Here is a 21,344-nt window from a genome sequence, read left to right as displayed (position 1 = left end):
TGACAATGAGGAAATGATTATAGAAGCCGGCAGATGTCTCTTTGCATGAATTGGTCTGCGTGGGAAAAAGAAAACAGCAAAGAGATGTATAGGGGAGAAAGGTACCTGAAAAAAAAGACAGCGTCCGGAGATTTGCACGCTAGGTAACTAGGAATGTGTTTTGCTGAGCTTGCCTGACCCCATGGCTCTGTGTCTGAACTCCATAAAAAAGGGTTGATTACACAAGGCAAGAAACTGGTTGTAACCAAGAACGGAGTTAGCATCCGAGCTCTGATGCCCGGTGAAATGAGTGGCATGGAGCGGGGCGCAAGCCTCATTCACAGCTCCGCTGACACAGGAGCCATAAAGAAAACAAACGTGTTTGCTTTGCTGGGGTGTTATTGAAACTGGAATTATCTGGTATGGCTCCCCGGCATAAGTATCAATCTCGCATGCACGGTGCTGGGCTGGGAGGGCAGTGGTGAGGAAACAACTTAACTAAAAAAGTAAACAGGAAGGCTGGTTAGCTTATGCCAGATGAAGTTAGGTAAATGCTTGAAGTTCCAGAGACCTGCATATGATGCCAAATTTCTGGTAAGAATCAGTGGAATGCAGTTAGTGATGCGGACTCATGAAATCTTGGGAAACATACTCCAGTTACATGAAAAAACAAACAGCCTGGTGATTACATGCCCTAATTTCCTGCTATTTCAAAACATCTGACCTAATGTTAGAACCTGTGCATTGAAGATTGATTCAGAATGTAATCATTTATTTGAGATAGCCCCAAGTTACATATCCTTCACTATTCCTTCTCATTGAAGAAAACTATATATTTAATTTCATAAATGTTCAACGAGTTCTTACCCTCTGAAAACAATGTGTTAATTTTGAAAGGTTCACTGAATTCTAAGATATTTCAAGCAGATATGATTTTCTGTGCACCAATATGACAGACAATAGAAAAGGTTGATTTTTTTCAAAGCATAAATAAAGAGTAAGCTGTGATTGATAATAATAGAACTCCAAATACCTATAGACATTTAGAGGTGGGGAGGGACGCCAGTTAGCATGTAGACAGTAGGAACAGCCCCTGGTTTATAGGTTGAGAGATTAGAAGTGTGTGTCTGTGGGCAACTGCATTTTCTGACAAATAGAAACCAATGGTGCGAGGGAATCATTGGTTCACTGCCTCCTGCACTCTCTCTACTCTGGATGGAGCCCACAACCCAGGCATGTGCCCTGATCGGGAATCAAACCTGGTTCATGGGTCGTTGCTCAACCACTGAGCCACACTGACCAGGCTTTTTCTTCATTTCATACATTTTTTGGTCGTGTATATGTAGAGAAATTTTCAGGAAGTAAATGGGTCTCCTTCTTTTGGTCCCAAGCCATACCCCGTGCCTGACTGCAGACAGAAGTGCCTCCTGCCTGCGCTGTGCCCTTCGCTCCGCAGTTACTTAAAGGCAAATGATGAGCAGAGGACCCACGGGAAGGACAAGCAGCAGGACTGGAGATGTGACAGGCGGCATGTAGATGTTGATCACTACAGTGGGCTTTAGAAATGCTGGGGAACTGAGGTTGCAAACTTTCCAGGGACAAAGTTAGGAAGCCTGACGGCCACCACCTCACACTTTAATGTTAGAGAATCAGTGGATTCTTTCTTATTAGGTCGATAGATGGAGTCAACATTCATCCAGTTCTCCTAGGAGAATCCTAGCTTACACCCATGGCTCTGAAAAATGTTCCAGCTGAGAAGGTAAATTCTATCTTTCTCTAAATTGTCTTCCCAGGCAGACACTATAATTTGGTCTAAAATGGATGAATTTTCAAAGAAGTTTACTGCCTATGATGACTCTCACCTTCCGATGTTAATTTCTTGATTTCCATGTACAAGTTTTCATTTCTTCAAAGATTAAATTGTTTAATCCAAACACAACACTAACTTCCATTCAGAGGAAAGACATTAACCTCTGTAAGCATGGTATTTTTCAGTTTTTATAAAAATAAAACAAAACACCAATCGATTTTTAAGTTTAATTATTTTTATAGTTAATCATATACTAGTAAGGTTAGGTAGTCATACATGTGCCTACTGTGTTATTTATCTGACCAAAATGCAGAAGGTAATCTCAGTATATTTTTCTATTACCCAAAGTCAATATAGTATATTAGTGAAACTATGTAGGTTCACATAAAACAAAATAAAATTTAAAGTTAAGCCTGGCTAGTGTTGCTCAGTGGTTGAACATCGACCTATTGAACCAATTCAATTCCTGGTCAGGGCACATACCCAGGTTGTGGTTTTGATCCCAGTGTGGAGTGTGCAAGAGGCAGCCAATCAATGATTCTCTCTCATCATTGATGTTTCTAGCTCTCTCTCTCTCTCTCTCTCTCTCTCTCTCTCTCTCTCTCTCTCTTTCTCTCTCTCTCTCTCTCCCTTCCTCTCTGGAATCAATAAAAAATATTGATAAAATAAAAAAGTTAATATAATTATCCTCATTAAACATTTTATATAAAAGAATGTTCTATTGTGTTGTCACTATGACATTTAAGTGAAAAAAATGGCTTTGAAACAAATTATCAAATTATGTCTTACTATGTACCCAATTTCCTAAGATGTTATATCAGTAATATTTAAATATAACTCTAGTTTTAAAAATACTTTTATATTTATGAAATAAATTTAACAATCTTTCCACATTTTATTTCACATACTTTCCATTTTTCCTGTCTTAATAAATTTATTTCCACACCTACCTACATATCCCAGGGAATGCCTCATAGATTGAAAGATTCTAGTTAGATTTTGAGGTAACCAAGAACACTTACTACCTTCTGAGAAGTAACACACAAACCAACATGAACAACGTCTCATTTATAACCTTCTGAGTTTTAACATTCTGCTAAGTGATAAAACACACAGAGCACACACACAGGTAAAAGGATAATATTCTTACTTGATTTAAATAAATTCCTAAATAAATTTAATTTCTACACTAAGACTCTCTGTCATCTCTTAGAAAATGTATCTGCATTAAAAAATATATATATAATATATTGAAATAAAGTCACTTATTCAAATCAATGCTTCCAGTAAAAATTGCTCAAGACTTATCAAATGCCCCTTTTGGAATTCCTGTAAGTGTGTATTTCTAACTTCCATTGAAAATAGAGGGGCACATTTTATAGACTAACAAACACAACACTATAGTTTAATTCTAAATGGTTTTCTAATGTGTTACTTTGAAACTAGCCTTCACTAGTTGTTCAGTTGTTTAATTGTTTTGATTTATGTAAATAAGTCTTTAGCTTTAGGAAACAATTACATATTGAAGAGATAAGGGGATTCTATCTTCTTAGTTCAAGCTAAAACATAACCTCTAAATTATCTTTTACAGTAAGCCAAAGCCAGTATCACATACCTTTCGGGAATGAATTTCTTTCACATACAATGGAAGTAGAAACTCAGATATACCTTCAAGTCGAATTCCCTTCTTGGTGACTCTCAGATTTCCCATACCATCCTACAAGCAATGAAATATAGTTCACTTTTAGGTTAATGAGAGAATGAATAACTGGCCATAATTTTCTTAGGCCTAAATTGAGAAAACAGTTAAGCTCAAGTCAGTGATGATTTAAGGAAAATGGGAGATTGAATCTACTTAATGAATGACTGCAGCATTTTGCATGCATATAGAGGGCTCTGTTTAACATAAGCAGGATGAGAGGAATATAAAGGATCGGGTATATCCTCTCAGCTCTATCAGAGACTAGAATGTATCTGAATAAATCCTGTACTTTCTTCATGCAGCAACCAGTTCAACTATTTGTTAGGTATAATGATACTTGCTACCCGATTATTGGGAACAACTTTATTTGCAGAAATCTAATAATATTTTTACATTACAGTTATACACATATTTCTACAATATTCAAATAGTCACATTCATATAATAATTTCAGTAAGTACTTAATAATTGACTAGTATAAGTAAGCATGGTGTTTTAGTATTCAAATAATAAGTAACGCATATATCCTCTCCTTTAGAAAATACTCTATGAGGAGGGTTAAACAAGTACGCAAATAATGTTTATGAAATAGAGTAAAATAAATAAGTAAGAACAGAACGCTACTGGGAATTTAAAAAGAAGATTTCAAACCTGGCAACTGAATATGCCACATCTCATGGAAGAGATTGACTATGATAAAGGCCTTAAGAATATGGAATTTCAACCTGAGATGTCCTTAGAGAGAGAGGAGCAAAATGAACATCTGGTAACACATAGGACATAACAATGCCATCCAATCTGGATAGTGTATGAAATATGGTGAGAGAATACAACTGGGAGTATGTTTTGAGGCCAGAGAAAGGAAAGCCCTGAATACAAAGCTAAGGAGTCTGTACTTATTTCAGTCTCCAAGAGAAGAAACAGAAGTTCGTCAATAGCTCAAATTACCAGTGTTTAAGCTTTAAGACAATTCTGGTATACTATGTGGGCCTAATTGACAAAGCGTCAGTTAATAATGCACAACTTGGCATATGTGTGAGGGTGGTGGTGGAAGAACAACTTATAAGACCTCGTGACTAACTTCATCTGGAGATACTAAAAAAGGGAGCATTTACAATTAATCCAAGATTTCACCTCTATGACTAAATAAGGGAACATAGTGGTTTTTACGCTGGATCCTGGGAATTTGTAGGCAGAATAGCAAAAATAAATTCAGCTTTGGACTCTCTAACTTTGAGGTAACATTGAAAACTTCAGATACTTTTTTAAAAACCATTGGATCTGTAGAAAGTGGTTTGGGGGATGCCAATCACTTAAGGCATGCTTGAGTCGATCATGATGGATGAGCAAATTTTACTCTAAAACTTTTAGATGATGACTTAGGTTTGTGAGTTGGAAAACAGTTATTTCATACATTCTGGGAGGCTCTGACCAGTAATATCAGAGGAAAGCCAAGACATTCTGATGGCCCCAGTCTCTACCCCTTCTCCCCCCAAAAGCAAGTCAATGAAGTAGTATAAATACAATTTTGAGTAAGAATTAAAAGACTTTTAAGTTAGACAAGGAAAATGACTATTAAGAGAGAGAAATTTTTATGTGGTGAGGTTTAAATCTTCTCATCAATGGAGAAAGTAATAGATTTTGGTTGAATTGAACTGGGAATGGGGAGAAGAAATTCGCTTCTTGAGGCTCTGACTTAAAACTGACACTGGAAATGCCTATTAGGGAATGAGAGAGAGAGAGAGAGAGAGAGAGAGAGAGAGAGAGAGAGAGAGAGAGAGAGAATATTAAGGACCATTCAAGGCTAATTCTGATGGGAAAACGGTCTACCTTTTAGGGATGATGACACACCCTGGTTTCTCTGAGACAGCTGTTTATACCAGTTTTATAATGGACGCTTTCACTCTCAAAAGTGAAATGTGTCTCTGATTTAGAAATTAATTACATGGCCACCGATATACTGGCTCAGTTAGTATAGTTTCACAGCATTCTACCTGGTAGAAACAGAGGCAGAAGTCAGTCAGAGACTCCGAACTGAGCATGTGCCAGGCAGGAATGGCAGAGTCATAAGGATGTGGCATTCTAAAGTAGCAAAAATTATGCCCTTCAAATATCTGGCCATTATTTTTCTTATTGGGTAGGAACAAATGAAGCCAGAGAAGCGCTGCTGGGCTGTAAAATAGCACAAGGTCAAAGAATGATAATTGATAATGAATTGATGACCAAGATCAATAGGGGTTTAGAAATATGAGATAGGGGAGGAGAGATTTATCACCAGAAAATGGAGCTTGTGATATTGGGATCTTGACAGTGAGAGAATTTCCAGAGATGATGAGGCCTAAAGAACACTTGGGCAGAGGTGGGAGATATGGAGACAGAACTCTCTATAATTCAGAAAGCCGATAATATTAGAACATATGAAATGACACATGGCTTAAAGTATTTATTTCCTCAGAGGGATTTTCTTTACTAAATCTCACACAGTGACTGTCCATATATATGGTCAAATCCTATCTGAAGGAAATTTTCTGCAGTATTTCCCACGGAGTTGCTCTGAACATATTTAATGGAATTATCTTAGGGAAATAAAAAAAAATTCTATCGCAAACATAATTCCCGTTTCAATATTAATCTTTTAAAATTATTTTTTAAAAAACATTTTTATTGATTTCAGAGAGGAAGGGAGAGGAAAAGAGAGAGATAGAAGCATCAATGATGAGAGAGAATCATTGATTGGCTGCCTACTGCATACCCCCTATGGGGGATCGAGCCTGAAACCCTGGCATGTGCCCTTGACAAGAACAGAACCTGGGACCTTTCAGTCCACAGGAGACTCTATTTCCACTGAGCCAAACCAGCTAGGGCATTATTTATTCTTTAATGTAGCATAAATAAATGGAAAATATTTAATTTCCAACTCCTAAAGAAGAAAAAAATCTTAAATATATATATTTTAAAAAACACACACTGTTTTAGGCTGTTCTTTATAATTTAGTAGAGGCCTAGTGCATGAAAATTCATGCTCTTGGGGGGGCATCCCTCAGTCCAGCTGCATCCTCTTGCAGTTCGAAACCCCTTGGGGGTTGTCCACCTGCTGGCTTAGGCCCACTCCCCAGGGGATGGGGCCTAAGCTGTTAGTCAGACATCCTTAGTGCTGCTATGGAGGCAGGAGAGGCTCTGGCCACTGCCACTGTGCTGGCCAGTCATGAGCCGGCTTCTGGCTGAGCAGTGCTCCCCCTGTGGAAGTATACTGACCACCAGGGGGCAGCTCCTGTGTTGAGCGTCTGGCCCCTGGTGGTCAGTGCACATCATAGCGACTGGTCATTCCAGGTTGTTCCAGGACGTTTTGCTGTTAGGGTTAATTTGCATATTACCCTTATATTATATAGGATAATAAGCTGTTTTCTCTCACAAGAGAAAGAACAAATAAAAACATAAGTTGACAGCCTGCTTTGAATGTGCTTTCACTATGCTGTTTGCTGAAAGCCTGTATGTTATTTTCATTTCAATAGGCCTTCTTTATTCCTGCCTATTATTAGAAAATAAGTATTACAGTGATAATAATTGATAGAACTATAAATTTGACCTCTAATTCAGCTTATATAGCAATATCTTTATAGGTTTTTGTTAGTAAAATATCTTTTATCATTTGGAGCATAATATGTTACCTTTGTTCTTAGCCAATATTCAAAGTTTCAAATAATTTTTATACCACCAATTGTCAGTGCTGTGAAAAGGTTTTAACTGTTTTCATATATTCAATAAGACAATAAACATTGCGGTTGGTATCTTTTATTTGTATTGGCATCCTTTTAACCATGTGAATGATTTTTAAAATGCATAATAAAATAAAATTCATTTTTTTCTAAATTTTCTCTTGCTAAAATATAATTTCTTGACAAATTTCTTATTTTTCTAACAACTCACATATCATTCACTTATTGGGACATATGCAATTGCTTAGTAACAAAATAATCAGAATGAAAATATGCTGAAGGAAAATAAAATAAAAACAATAATATACTTAATGACATGGTAGATATGATCACAATAATCTAGTAAGTGGAGAAAAAGTGGATGCATTCAATAAGTCTGATGAGACTATGTACTAGTATAAGGAATCAGCAAAGATATAAGCCTTATAGTAATGATATTATATATCAGGGACCAGCAAATGTTTATTTGAAGTAAATGGAGAATAGATCATAGCTGTTCAATCCCGTGGGAACATTTGTAATACCGATGCATTTTATGTTCAATATTCTTAAAAACAAATGATTTCCACAGGAAAAAAGAAATTTTTCCTTGCTGCAAGGAAAAAATTATTCCTGTGACCAAGCCTACTAATCTAATATTACTTGTATAACACAACTTTAAATGTGCAGGGAAATCCCTGTAATGTCCAACTTTAACCTGAAATTCAAGTTTACATCTTAAGAATGTGATAATCAACCTTGGCAGAAGGCAGGCTTGTTAACCAACAGTTCTCTAGGAAAACTGAAGATGCTATTAAAACATAGCACATTTCTTGGTGGTAAATGTGACAACTGAAAAAACCTCAGGGATTTGACTTAAGAAAAATATTAAATAATTAATTAATAATAATGCTATGCACCCTACAGAAAGCCATCCGTAAGCAGTTGACTGAGAAACATCCATATTTTAATCTTTGGAACATGACTATAAACCTAAAGGTTCACTATTAGCATTCCTGTCTTTCTCAAATTTCTCTGTATATAAAAGCCTAAGCGACTGAACGACTGGTCACTAAGACACACACTGACCACCAGAGGGCAGACACTCAATGCAGAAGCTGCTCCCTTGTGGTCAGTGCGCTCCCACAGTCAACCTCCCACACCTGGCCAACCTCCTGCAGTCCCTCCATCTGGCCAGCCAGCCCCGATTGGCCCTGATTGGGACTGGGCAAGGCAGCCCCTAATTGGCCCCAATCCCTGGCCAGGCCAAGGAACCCCACCCATACACAAATTCGTGCACTTGGCCTCTAGTGTTTAATAGAATACCAGAATTATAATAAACCTAGTGAAAAAAATGCTCAGTTTTCAAGTAAATTTAGAAAACTGTTGCATGCTATATTCCCATTCAGAGATTCGTAATGGATGTTAGTATCCTAAATAGTCTAGACGTCTACAATAAAGAAACCTATTTACTTTGTTCAGTACAGAGTTCCCCAAACATTTTGCCCAATGGGTCCCCTACTCACCTGTATTTTAGAACAGATTGAATAATGTCCCCTGAACACTAGTTTAATCACCTGTATTTTACAAACTCTGTAGGAATACTTCTTAAAAAGGAGGTGCACTGTATAGCATGGAGGTTCAAAAAGAGTTTAAAGCTATGTCTCCACAAATATTTTTTGATAGCCTATGCATAGTACCACTAAATTCTGTTTATAATTTGATTTCACACCTGTCTTTGAATACGGGAGAGAATATGCTGAACACCACTAGGAATTTGATCTGCTTCATGGATGCAACTTCTTATTGTCTATAAGAAGTGAGAAACAGAGGTAATGCTGATCATAGCTCTGGTTTTGCACATGATATATGTCAGTTGTTATGAGCATAATTTAGTTCCTAAAAGAAGGATCACTTCTTGCCTTGAGCAAAATCACATTTCTGGACCTGTAAATTATAGACAAGACCTGAAGGTATGGCCACTCTTTGTAAGTAGCCTACATGGCAAGGTCTTGTCTAAGAAGTCCTTCCAGAACCTCAAGACAGCATCTTCAATTTCCACCCTAACTGTTATGAAATCAGGCATACCAGTTTAATTCAGAGAGCGCTTCAGCAAATTCTGAGCCAATGGCATATCAAAACAACCTTGGGAAATAGGCACATTATTGCCCTCATTTTAATTAAAACGCTGCAAGAAAGGGAGTTAAGTAGAATTTATGCAGCTAGGAAGTTAGCCTGAAATCTAGTAAACTTTGGCAACTATGGAAATAGAAAATGTAAGTTAAATTTACTTTCTTAGGTAATTTCAGTAGGGAATCCTAATATGTTTAGGATTATTTCTGAGTTAATTTGTATCTCCACTTTATTAAAATTTTTGCATTCTTTGTGTTATTTTTTTTTTAATTTTGTTCTCAGACTTCATTTACCAGCACATATTTCTCTTTGGGCTCAGATCTGTATCATAGTATTCTGAAGAAAGCTTTCTGGTAAGAAAAAAACAACACAAAAAGCTCTAGTTCCAAATTATTATAAAGTTCATCCTGGAAATGAAGCCCCCAGGACAAATTATTGATATCTGTATAGTCAATCACCATTTTAAAGAAATCTGAAAAGAAGATTTTTTGTAAAGAAAAAAATAAGCATTTCACAATCTTTTTATGAATTGTTTTGTAATTAGCCTCATCCTATAACTAAGTTGTGTGTGTGTGTGTGCGTGTGTGTACTTCAATGCATGTGTGCATGCGTGTGCGTATTTAGAAGAGATGAGTTGCACAGGAGGGGTAGGTAAAATGCACTTGAACTTAAAATTGTAGGTATCCCGGTAACTGGGAACTGAGGGAATATTAGGTAAATGTCATTCATAACAGGCCAGACACACCATGAAGACACAGATGAGAAAGCTGATTCTCCCGGAGAGACTAGGCAGTGAGACTATAGATAAGAGTTTTCTGACTTTGAGTCATTTTATGGTTCACGGAATTCCTAATCCCCACAGCGTTTTGCCATGTACAATACTGAGCTTATAAAGCTGTAGCATGTGGCCTCTTAAACTAAAGTCATCTCTCAGGCTTTGTTAAAACGTCTGAAGATCCTTCTCATCATGAAGGAGAACCTTGCAGGCGGAAATGCAACGGGTCATCTCTCAGCCAGATCTCAAAAGATTCTATAAGTTTCCATCGATTTCACCCTGGAATTTTAAGAATGGATTTTTTCCCCTAAAACATGTAGTCTAGCATCTCTTCTTTAATATAAGTTCCATTTTAGGTACTAGTAACAACCATTACATAAATATTTAAGATGACATGTTTTTCTACATTTTTGCTCTTCTGCTTTATGATAGTACCAAATGGCATCCTTTGCAAACTTTTCTTGTTTGCCATGTCAAACATAGACCTCAGCCCATAATGGAATCCTTCTTGTGGGAATTACTGCCAACCCCTTCTCAGCAACATGCTTCCCTTAGAAACTGCCATTTTCTTACCTGGTCTGACATGCTTACCGTACCGGCGATTCAAGCAAGAGTTCATCACCTCATCCAGGTCAGTCAGTCAGACACTTTTACTAACATATCTTGAACTCAAAATTAGGTACAACCAATTGAACAATTTCTCTTTGAATGTAGGACTGAAGTTAACAGTGACCATCTCTAAGTTATTTAGAGAAAGCCAGAATAGGCCTAGGGTAGGAGAGCAGAGGATAAAGGAGGCTAATTCCACTTACCAACTATATCCCTGTTTCTAGTTCTTTCTAAAGCACACATGCTTAGCTATCTTCCCCAAATCATGTCGTGTTGTTTCTTTTCAACACTTCCTTCAGTGCCATGAACCTGCCGATTATCTCATCCTACTTACTAGTGCAGTAAGGTAACAATTAAATCAACTGAACAGAATGTCTGCTTTATATTCATACTCCAACTTGGTGACCACATCCACTTCCATGGCTAAGTTCTTTAGTTAAGTCAAGCTCCTTGCTTCTTCACTATTCTCTCTCTCCAACCCTCCTCCCTCCTCCTTTATTTGATTTCTTTGTCTCATTCTTTGCGTAGCAATTCAAGCAAATCTTTATGAAGGCATCTTCCCATACAAGTTCAGAATGCTCCTCTTTATGAGGTAATGTTCTAATACACTGATATTCTACTATTTATAGTACGTCACATACTAAGAAGACATACACATACTATAGGAGTCAATCAGAGAGGACAAACCACAAGTAAAACATGATATTATATTATCTATGTAGTATCAAATTCCTAAGCATGTGAGTACCCTTGTTAAATATATATGTACATGATATGTATATATGTGTATATGTAATTTATATATCCCAAATATATGTATAGCACATGAAATGTCGGGTGGAGAAAAAGTAGGTTTCTAATTGTTCTTATGGAAAATAATACATAATTAATACATAGTAATGCAAAAATAAACTGTTTCATGTACTTACAACTGTAAACCTGGTTTTGTCCCACCCTATGTATTCATATTGCTTTTTAAAATTTCTATGAAATACTTTGCAATGAAATTCTGAAGCTAAAGAACTTTGAATTCTCACTTCTATTTATTATCCAATTCTTAACACTTACATATTTAAATATTTTGTAAGGGAAACAACATAAATGCTATACAATGTTATATCCAGAAGACAAAACTTCTTTTTTCCAAAAGCAGACCTAATTGAACTGTAAGCATCTGGATTTATTTCCAAGCAATTTTCCATAGTACAACATTAATAACAAAAATATTTGATGGATATTTTCAAAGATTATAGGTATATTTCTATTTCAGTTGGCAAGCTAACATTCTACTATTACAAATAAGGCATTTGTGATAACACTGTCCTTGAATCAAAATATGTTGTTATTATATATAATTTATGTTGTAAATTTCTTCAATTTTTATTGCACATTTTATTCATTCCAAAGTGTTTGTGTAATTTGTTGGTTTATAAGGTACAAGCAGATGTTTTGCTATAAATATGTCAGGATGCAGATTATTTATATATGCGATCAGCAGTAAAACAAGAACAAATTTTTATGTGCTAAAAAACTCAAAGTCTATATTCCTGGTTTTCTTCATTCCAAATCAATTCATAATTTAACAGCTAAGAATAGTAACTAGTTGCTATCATTATTAGATATAGTAACTAGACTGATTGCCAAGAATAGTAGCTAGACTGCTTTCTATTTCTGAAGGTAAAGTTCACAAACCTTACAAGACAGAGAATATAATTTATTCTTCAACAATAAAGTGATATATTTAGTTTACTTCTATGCAGATTTTCTGTATATCTAGTTGCATCATTTCAATATCTTGGTAAAGTCATCTCATCTAAGATTTTAATTTAATAATTTATACCATGCAATAATCATGTATGCCCATTCTACTGGACCAATTTGATAAGAAGATAAAATTGTATATCATTATCAAATATTTTTATAAACTGTTTAACACTGTAAAAGCTTATGTAAATAATACAGTCATTGAAAAGAACTATTAAGTAAATACTCTTGGGAAGTTCTGGGCCGATCAGCCAGTATCTTGCATCTTGAGTGGAGCCAGTTGAAGGAGGAGCAAAGAAACGTATATATTATATCGAAGAGTCAAACCAGTAAATTGCCTGATTCCAGTGTCAGATCTTCTCTATTTTAACACTTGAGAAAGTCTGAGAGGGGCCATTAATTATATACAGACTAGGGGCCCGGTGCACGAAATTCGTGCACTGGGTGGGGGGTGCGGGGGGGGGGGGGAAGAGTGTCCCTCAGCCCAGCCTGCCCCCTCTCACATACTGGGAGCCCTCAGGCGTTGACCCCCATCACCCTCCGATCGCCTGATCGGCCCCTTGCCCAGGCCTGACGCCTCCACCAGAGGTGTCAGGCTTGGACAGGGGACCCCCATCTCCCCCCCATCACTGGCTCTGGCCCCCGCCCAGGCCTGAGGCCTCTGGCCCAGGAATCATGCCTGGGCAGGGGACCCCCATCTCCCTCTGATCGCTTGCTCCACCCCCCGCCCAAGCCTGACGCCTCTGACCCAGGCTTCAGGCGGGGGCAAGGGGACCATCATATCCCCCCCAATCCCCGGCTCCGCCCCCCACCCAGGCCGGATGCCTCGGCCAGAGGAGTTGACCCTCATCACCCTCTGATCACCAATCACCAGATCGGCCCCTTGACCAGGCCTGAGGCCTCCGGCAGAGGTGTCAGGCCTGGGCAGGGGACCCCCAGCTCCCCGCGGTTGCAGGCTCCGCACCTGCCCAGGTCTAACGCCTCTGGCCTAGGCGTCCAGCCCAGGCAGCGGGGACCTGCAATGGCAGCAGGGGGCACCGCGATCGTGGGCTTTGCTTTAGGCCCAGGCAAGGGACCCCTAGCTCCTGGGACTGCCAGCTTCGACCATGCCCAGCTCCCATCGCTGGCTCCACCCCTACTTCCTGCTATCACTGGCCAGGGCGGCAAAGGCGCCTGATTCTCCGATCATGGCTGGGGGGCAGGGCAAAGGCGGCCCCAGGGCCGCCTTTGCCCTGCCCCCCAGCTCTTAGCTCCCCCCTGGGTTTCTGATCACTGTCAGTGGCAGGGGGCTTCTTCCTGCTTTCCCTTTCGCCTCCCTGCATTGTGCCTACATATGCAAATTAGCCACCATCTTGTTGGCAGTTAACTGCCAATCTTAATTGGCAGTTAATTTGCATATAGCCCTGATTAGCCAATGAAAAAGGTATCGCCGTACGCCAATTACCATTTTTCTCTTTTATTAGTATAGATATCATATATGTAAAATACACAACATATAATATATGTTAATATATAATATACATATTACCCAAAATCCTTCATAAGCAATTGCTATTTGTCAATAGAGTAATATATTTTAAAATATGAATAAGCTATCAAAAATTTCTAGATACTGGAAGAAAATTAACAGAGTAAAGAGAAATAGAAATTGAAATACTATGTATTAAGAAAAAGTAAATAATATTAGAGTCAACAAAATTAGAGGGTTCACTACAATGCATTTGAGAGGAAAAATTAAGTCTTCATTTAACAAAATATGTGATATAAAAAATCTGGATGTTTCTGTTGATGAGATATAATGAAATTATTTAGGTTTTTTTGTTTTTTCCCCCACAAGAATAAAGATAATCTACCAAGAAATATTTGTATACATAAAGCAAACTAACTTATGGCAAGATTTTGAGCATTTGCTAGGGTTTGTGAAAGTAAAACTTCTTTACTTATGTTTTAAATACTGCCTCTTTAATGGCAATATTAATTAAACAGCATTGTTAATGCTACTCTGCAGGCTCAAAACCACTTGATTTTGAATAAAAATGATCTATATAATATTTTACTGTATATTACACCTGAATTTTTAGATTTGATCGAAAGACAATATTACCAAACAAAATGTAATTATTATAAACCCTGACAATAAATAATGTTATACTCAGCAAAAGTTTACCACTTAAAGTTATGAGGTGAGTCCTAGAATTTAAAAAATAAATGTCTAAAGTAGAAATGTTAGGTAGTGCAGTAAAAGGAGACAGAGGTGGTGAGATCAATTAAATTCCTCATCTTTCAAAGTCAATGAAGTGCATATATGTCTGATAACACAGAAAATACTTATGATGATAACTAATCTTAAAAACTAAGAATAAAAACACAAGCATTTAAAAGTGATTAACTTTGGTGCCTGGAACTGGGGCATCGGTGGGAAGGAAAGGGGCCATTTTTATTTCACTGATCCCCTGGCTGTTATCAGGAGCTCCAGGACGTCGGTGGGATGGTTTATGATGTTGGTTTTAATTTCTTTCATAAATTAAACTTAAGGTGTCTTAAAAACCATCTCTATGTTAAAAAAAAACCACACACAGACAATAGAAATATTTTGGATATGTTCACAAAATTGTGCTTGCTTCTTGAAATTTATTAAGATACAGTACACAATTTGGAAGAATTCATTATAATCCTAATATTTACCACATATAAAAATATGCTCTGTTTTCAGCTTTTAAATTCTGTGTACCACTATTTTGAATTTAAATAGTTATGATTGCTACCACTACCACAATAGATTAAGGACAAAATAAGAGTTGATGCTTCCTCTACTAAATTTTAGCATTAGTTTGAAAATATAACACTGAAGATAATTCACGTAAATAACCTGTTCTATCATTTACTGAGGTCAGTAATATAACATTCATGCTATTAATGTCTCTCTTTAAAATAATATATTGTGACTATATTATAAATGTGATATTTTTTATTGACCTACGGTCTTCTCACTTGTAAGGGATACAGGAGAAATTTCCAAATGACACCCATAATCTACATTTATATTCGTTATTCTCAGACTGATAGTCTCAGTAGAGCCTCAGAATGATGATTCAACTTTATTTTAATCCCTGTCTTAGTTCTAGAAATGATAGGTCAGGTCACTGTTCTTGTGCCTGTACTGACATTTTTAAATTTCTCTATTTATGTATTAAGTGAGATTATTTTATTCAAGGAAGCGGATATCACTTAAGCTTATTTAATAATTAACCTTCTTCAAATGACATATAGGTTTGTGATATCAGTACTAAAGGAGAAAATGCATGTTACTTAAAGCAGCAAACAAATTAATACTTTCCTCGGAGTGTGATTTGAGTTTACAAGAGGATGAAAGTCATTTAAGGTTTACAAGGTCCTTGACTATATCTTTGTGTAATCACTGAGATAACATAACTGACCCAGTTTTCTCAAATCACTGAGGACTTTGCATTTCTCCTATAAGACAAACTGGTTTTCAAGTGGCTAAGTTAAATTTTAAGACATACAGTAAGTGTTTTTTGTTACAAGTGTTACAGTGCTAGAATACAGAATATATCACTTCCCACACAACACTAATGACTTAGAAAGTAATCTCGGTAACTTTATCACTTGGCTAAGGTGAGCAGCTATACTAGCAATGGCACTTAATACATTTAGTCAGATAATTTCTATACTTTCAAAAACTAGAGGTATTCCCAATTAAAATGAACATAACTGCAATAGCATAACTCTTGATATTAGCAGCTTCATCACCACTTTTTTTTTTCTCCTTAGTCTCACTAAGAGGGATTCTACAGAAAATAATAATAATAAAAATAGATGCTTCATTCAATTCATAGGAACCAAAGCCCTGTTATAAACTGTATTAGTATGTACTATATAATTTAATACTTTAAAGAACATAAAAGTTAAATTAAACTCAAAACATGTAAATGATATCACCTGAATAATAGAGTTAAAATTATTAGGGATAATATTTGTGTTGAAATCTGGTTTAAGTCCAAAGTCTGTGCAATTAACTATGAGGCTATATTACAAGAAGGAAATAATAATAACAATAATAATAATAATTGCAAATATTAAACTCATAAGGTAAGAAAATATTCTTAATTCAAACTAATCAAGATCTCACTATTTCTTAAATGTTTTGGGTTAGATTGTCCATAGTAGGCATTTGAGAATTAAAGGATGAATTTACATACACAGACATACACATAAATGCAGAATTACACACATAAATTGATATTATTTACTTAACGTGAAAGAGAACATGAATGAGAAAGAGTTGGATGATAGATGATGGCTTTTGTGCCTTTATGGGATATAATGCTCTGGTGAAACCTCACCACTATAAACTACTTTCTAACAAGTTGACAAAAGTTCCTTACAAAGGATCACCATGATAGGTATGTACCCTTACTATGCTAACATGGGAAGCCAAACCAAGGGAACTTCTAGAGCAGTGGTTCTCAACCTTCCTAATGCCACGACCCTTTAATACAGTTCCACATGTTGTGGTGACCCCCAATTTCATTGTTACAAATTGAACATAATTAAAGTATAGTGATTAATCACAAAAGCAATATGTAATTATATATGTGTTTTCTGATGGTCTTAGGTGACCACTGTGAAAGGGTCATTCAACCCCCCAAAGTGGTTGCGACCCACAGGTTGAGAACCACTGTTCTAGAGACTAGCTGTCAGAAATGTATGGTTTTCCAGACCCTGTGGGTTACACTGTGACAAGAATTCTATTCACTAGGGGGTGACTGGTCCTGAATCATGTAGAGAAGTTGAGGGAGAAAGAGATAAAGAAGGAGAAAAAGGAAGAGAAGTAAGGAAGAAGGAAGGAGGGAAAAGAAACAATCATTATTGATAAGTCAAAATGTATCCCCTACCAAATCTACTTTAACCTTCAAAAAAAAAAAAAGGAATTAGAACTCTACAATCCTATGAAACCCCACCAAAATGACAAGTCATGAAGAGAATATTTTCAGATACACAGAAAAGAAATGACCTATTTACATTAAAAAAATGTGTGGTGTCAGTAGGAATTTCAGACAATTAAATTGAAATGCTATGATTACTAAGGTTAAAATATTGTTAATAGAAACTACTTGCAAAAACATGGTAAAGATCATCTGTTTGGAAAAGTAACTATCAAGAAAGTGATAGGGGGCCACTTAAATTTGTTTTTAAAAATTATTTCTAGCAATATTTGGAAATAGATATAAATTGATATATAGGAAACTAGCTAGATGGAATCTAATAGAGTTTTTTAAAATACATTTTTACAGATTTTGGAGAAGAAGGGAGAGGGAGAGGGAGAGAGAGATAGAAACATCAATGATGAGAATCATTGATTGTCTGCCTCCTGCACATCCCCTACTAGAGATCAAGCCTACAACCCAGGCATGTGTCCTTGACTGGAATCAAACCAGGAATCCTTCAGTCTGCAGGCCGACACTCTGTCCACTGAGCCAAACAAGCTAGGGCTACATGGAATCTATATTTACATGCTATATAAAATCTGCTTTTAATTTTTGATTACCTTATTCTCAGAATTTCTGAATTTTAAAAAATTATAATTTTCCAAATATATAAGTGGGAAAAGATAAGCATGCCTTTGCTTAAACACAAAATAGGTGAGTAAAGTACATTCACATTTACTGAGAAGACAAATATGCTTGGTTTCAAATATGTATTACAATTTATTTTTAATTAAACTTTTAATTTGAGAGGGTTGCAGTCACATGTGATCATCAGTTCTGTGTACCCTTTCCCCAGACTATCTCAGTATTAACATCCTACAAAAGTATGGTACAATCAGCATATTGACATTTATACAGTCCACTGGTATTATCCACATTACCCCAGTTTTACTTGTACTTTTTATTTTATTTTAGCCATTCTGATACCTGTATAGTCATAACTCATTGTGACTCTAATTTACATCACCCTTGTAGCTAATGATGTTGCAAATTTTCTTCATGTGCTATTTTCCATTGGCATATCTTCTTTGATACAATGTCTATTCAATTATTATGTCCATTTCCTAATGGAATTATTTAATTGTATATTTCTTTTGCCTAGTCTTTAATCAAATGTAGTTTGAATATATTTTAAGTCATTTTTTGATTGTCTTATAACAGAGCAAAAGTTTCCAATTTTGATAAAATGCAATTTAGCCTTTTTTTTTCTTTTATAGATTATGTGTTTAATACCAAGTCTAGAGCCATATTCCAAAGGTATTATTTTTTATTCTAATGGTTTATAATTGTACATTTAACATTTAAGTCTATGATATATATACTAGAGGCCCAGAGCATGAAATTTGTGCACAGATAGGGTTCCTAAGCCTGGCCAGCTAGATCAGGGACAATTGGGGTCTTCCTTCCACTGGCCAGGGCCTTCCTTCAATATGTGCCACTCCCTGGTGGTCAGTGCACATCATAGGGAGCAGTCAAACTTCCAGTCCGTCAAACTCCTGAGGGGACAATTTGCATATTAGCCTTTTATTAAATAGGATTTATATATCTACACTAATAAAAGAGAAACATGCAAATTAACTGCTGGGGTCCAACCCCAGCGGGTCCAGGGGTCCCCAAAGGTGTGGATGGAGTCGGCGAAGAAGGAGTGACATGGAGACAGCGTTCAGTTGATCAGCAGCCTAGCCAGGATCTCCAGCCAAGTTCAGGTCTGGATCTCCAGTGAAGTTCTGTTTAGGATCTCCAGCCAGGCTCTGTGTCCATGGTCTCTTGCTAGGTTCTCCAGCCAGGTTCTCCAGCCAGGTTCTGTAGCCAAGTTCCCTCGCTAGGTTCTCCAGCCAGGTTCTGTCCAGGTTCTCAAGCCAGGTTCAGTCACCAGGTTCTAGTCAGGTTCTCTTGCCAATTTCTGTAGTCAGGTTCAGTCCAGGATCTTTTGCCATGTTCTCTCGCTAGGTTCTGTCTCTAGGTTCTGAGGCCAGTTTCTGTCCAGGATCTTTTGCCATGTTCTCTCCAGCGAAGTTCTTCTGTCTCTAGAGAACGTTCTGTGTAGGTTCTGTGCCAATTTCTGTCTCTCTTTTTTCTGTGTTCTTACATCTGTATTTATACCAGTTGATTCCAATCCTATCAATCTCTATTACAAAGGTTAGGGCATTTCTTATCTCCATTCCAGGGAGTAAAGATTATGTAGCTTAAGCATGATTGTTTGTAGTTAAAGTGATTAATTACCCACCTGGCATTTAGTTAAGAGGTTTTATTCCCTCCCTAACTTCAGGGGAAAATCTCTACCTGGGGAAACAACCTTTCTCAGAGACCTTGGTTAAAACACATAGTGCCTAGAAGGTGAGCAAACATATTAAGAACAGTATGCCATATATGCCAGGTCCCTTGAAACAGCAAGCATGGACCGGCTCCCGGCAATTAACCATAACTCTGCTACACCCACCAGCCAATCAGGAGCAAGTATGCAAATTAACCCAAGTAAGATGGTGGCAGGCACGGAGCTGGAGCCTGCAGGAGGCTTGGGTTGTCCCTGGCGATGGAGGAAGCCAAGCTTCCTGCCTTCCCTAGCCAACCCTGAGCTCTGCTCAAGGCTACAAAGTTTCAATTATAGAAGATAAATAAATCCCAGATACCTGCTTCCAGCCTGCCTTGGCCTTTGCTCAAGGAGGTGCTGAAAAAAAAAGTAAATAAAGAGGCTGGGAGCTTGGGTTGTGGCGGTGCATGGCCAGCCTGAAAATGGCCATCAGCCCCTCACCCAGGCTGGTTAGGCACCCCAGCGGGAACCCCCACCCTAAAGGGGCTGTGGGCAGCCTGAAAACAGACCTCAGCCCCTCACCCAGGCTGGCCACACCCCCGTGGGGTGAGGGTCCCTGATGGGGGGCTTAGTCAGCCTGCAAACAGCCATCAGCCCCTCACCCAGGCTGGCTAGGCACCCCAGCGGGATCCCCTCCCTGATCTGGGACACACTTCAGGGCAAACCAGCCAGCCCCCACCCATGCACCAGGCCTCTATCTATACTAATAAAAGGGTAATACGCTAATTAGACAGGGAGAACTTCCAGGAGACCTTCCAGACATTCTTCTGGACACAGCCATGGTGGCGGGGCCAAGGTAGAGGCGGTTAGAGGCCAAGAGGGGAGGGCAGTTCTGGGTGATCAGGCCAGGATGGGACGGCAGTTGTGGGTGATCAGGCTGATGTGGGGTGGGACCATTGAGGGTAAGCAGACCAGCAGGGGGGCCAGTTGGAGGTGATCAGGACAGAGGGGGGGCAATTTGGAGTGAGCAGGGCAGCAGAAGGGCTGTTGCGGGTGAGCAGGCCAGTGGGGAGGGGAGGTGGGGGTGAGCAAGCCAGCAGGGGGGACAGTTGGGGGCTAGCACACTGGCATGGGGGGCAGTTGGGGGTGATCAGGCTAGCAGCAGAGTGGTTAGGGGCAATCAGGCAGGTGAGTGGTTAGGAGCCAGCAGTCCCAGATTGTGAGAGGCATGTCTGACTGCCTGTTTAGGCCCGATCCCTGCTGAGGGACACCATCCCCCTGTGCACAAATTTCATGCACCAGGCTACTAGTATATAAATAAGTATATATATAAATATAAATAAATAAATATATATAATTTGAGACTTAGAGGTTTGTTTCTATGCCTATGAATGTTCAATTGCTCTGGCACAATTGTTGAATAGGCTATCCTTTCTCCATTGAATTGCTTTTGTAGCTTTGTCAAAATCAGTTAAGTATATTTGTGTGGGTCTATGTAGATTTCTCTATTCTGTTCCATTGTTCTCTGCTTCTCTCTTGATTACTGTAGTTAGATTGTAAGACTTGGTATCAAGTAGGGTGATCTCTCCCACTGTATTCATTAAGATTGCTTTAGCT

The 21,344-nt window shown here is 37.9% G+C and overlaps 1 protein-coding gene across 2 annotated transcripts in view; it reads right to left on the bottom strand.

The window, feature by feature from the left end:
* The window catches only part of SGCZ (sarcoglycan zeta), a 644,756-nt gene that overhangs the window by 118,085 nt on the left and 505,327 nt on the right, over positions 1 to 21,344 (bottom strand). Inside the window, exon 3 of one of the 2 annotated variants that reach the window (XM_081085121.1) lies at positions 3,405 to 3,506. The exons of the other annotated variant lie outside the window; for it this stretch is intronic. Within the exon in view, the coding sequence (XP_080941247.1) occupies positions 3,405 to 3,506 (102 nt within the window). The remainder of the gene's footprint in view (positions 1 to 3,404; positions 3,507 to 21,344) is intronic. 2 annotated transcript variants of the gene reach the window in all.

The sequence above is a fragment of the Myotis nattereri genome, assembly GCF_964212035.1.
Source record: "Myotis nattereri genome assembly, chromosome: 2".
Classification (NCBI taxonomy): domain Eukaryota; kingdom Metazoa; phylum Chordata; class Mammalia; order Chiroptera; family Vespertilionidae; genus Myotis; species Myotis nattereri.
Note: the sequence above shows the minus strand (reverse complement) of the source record. Positions and strands in the feature narration are given on the sequence as shown.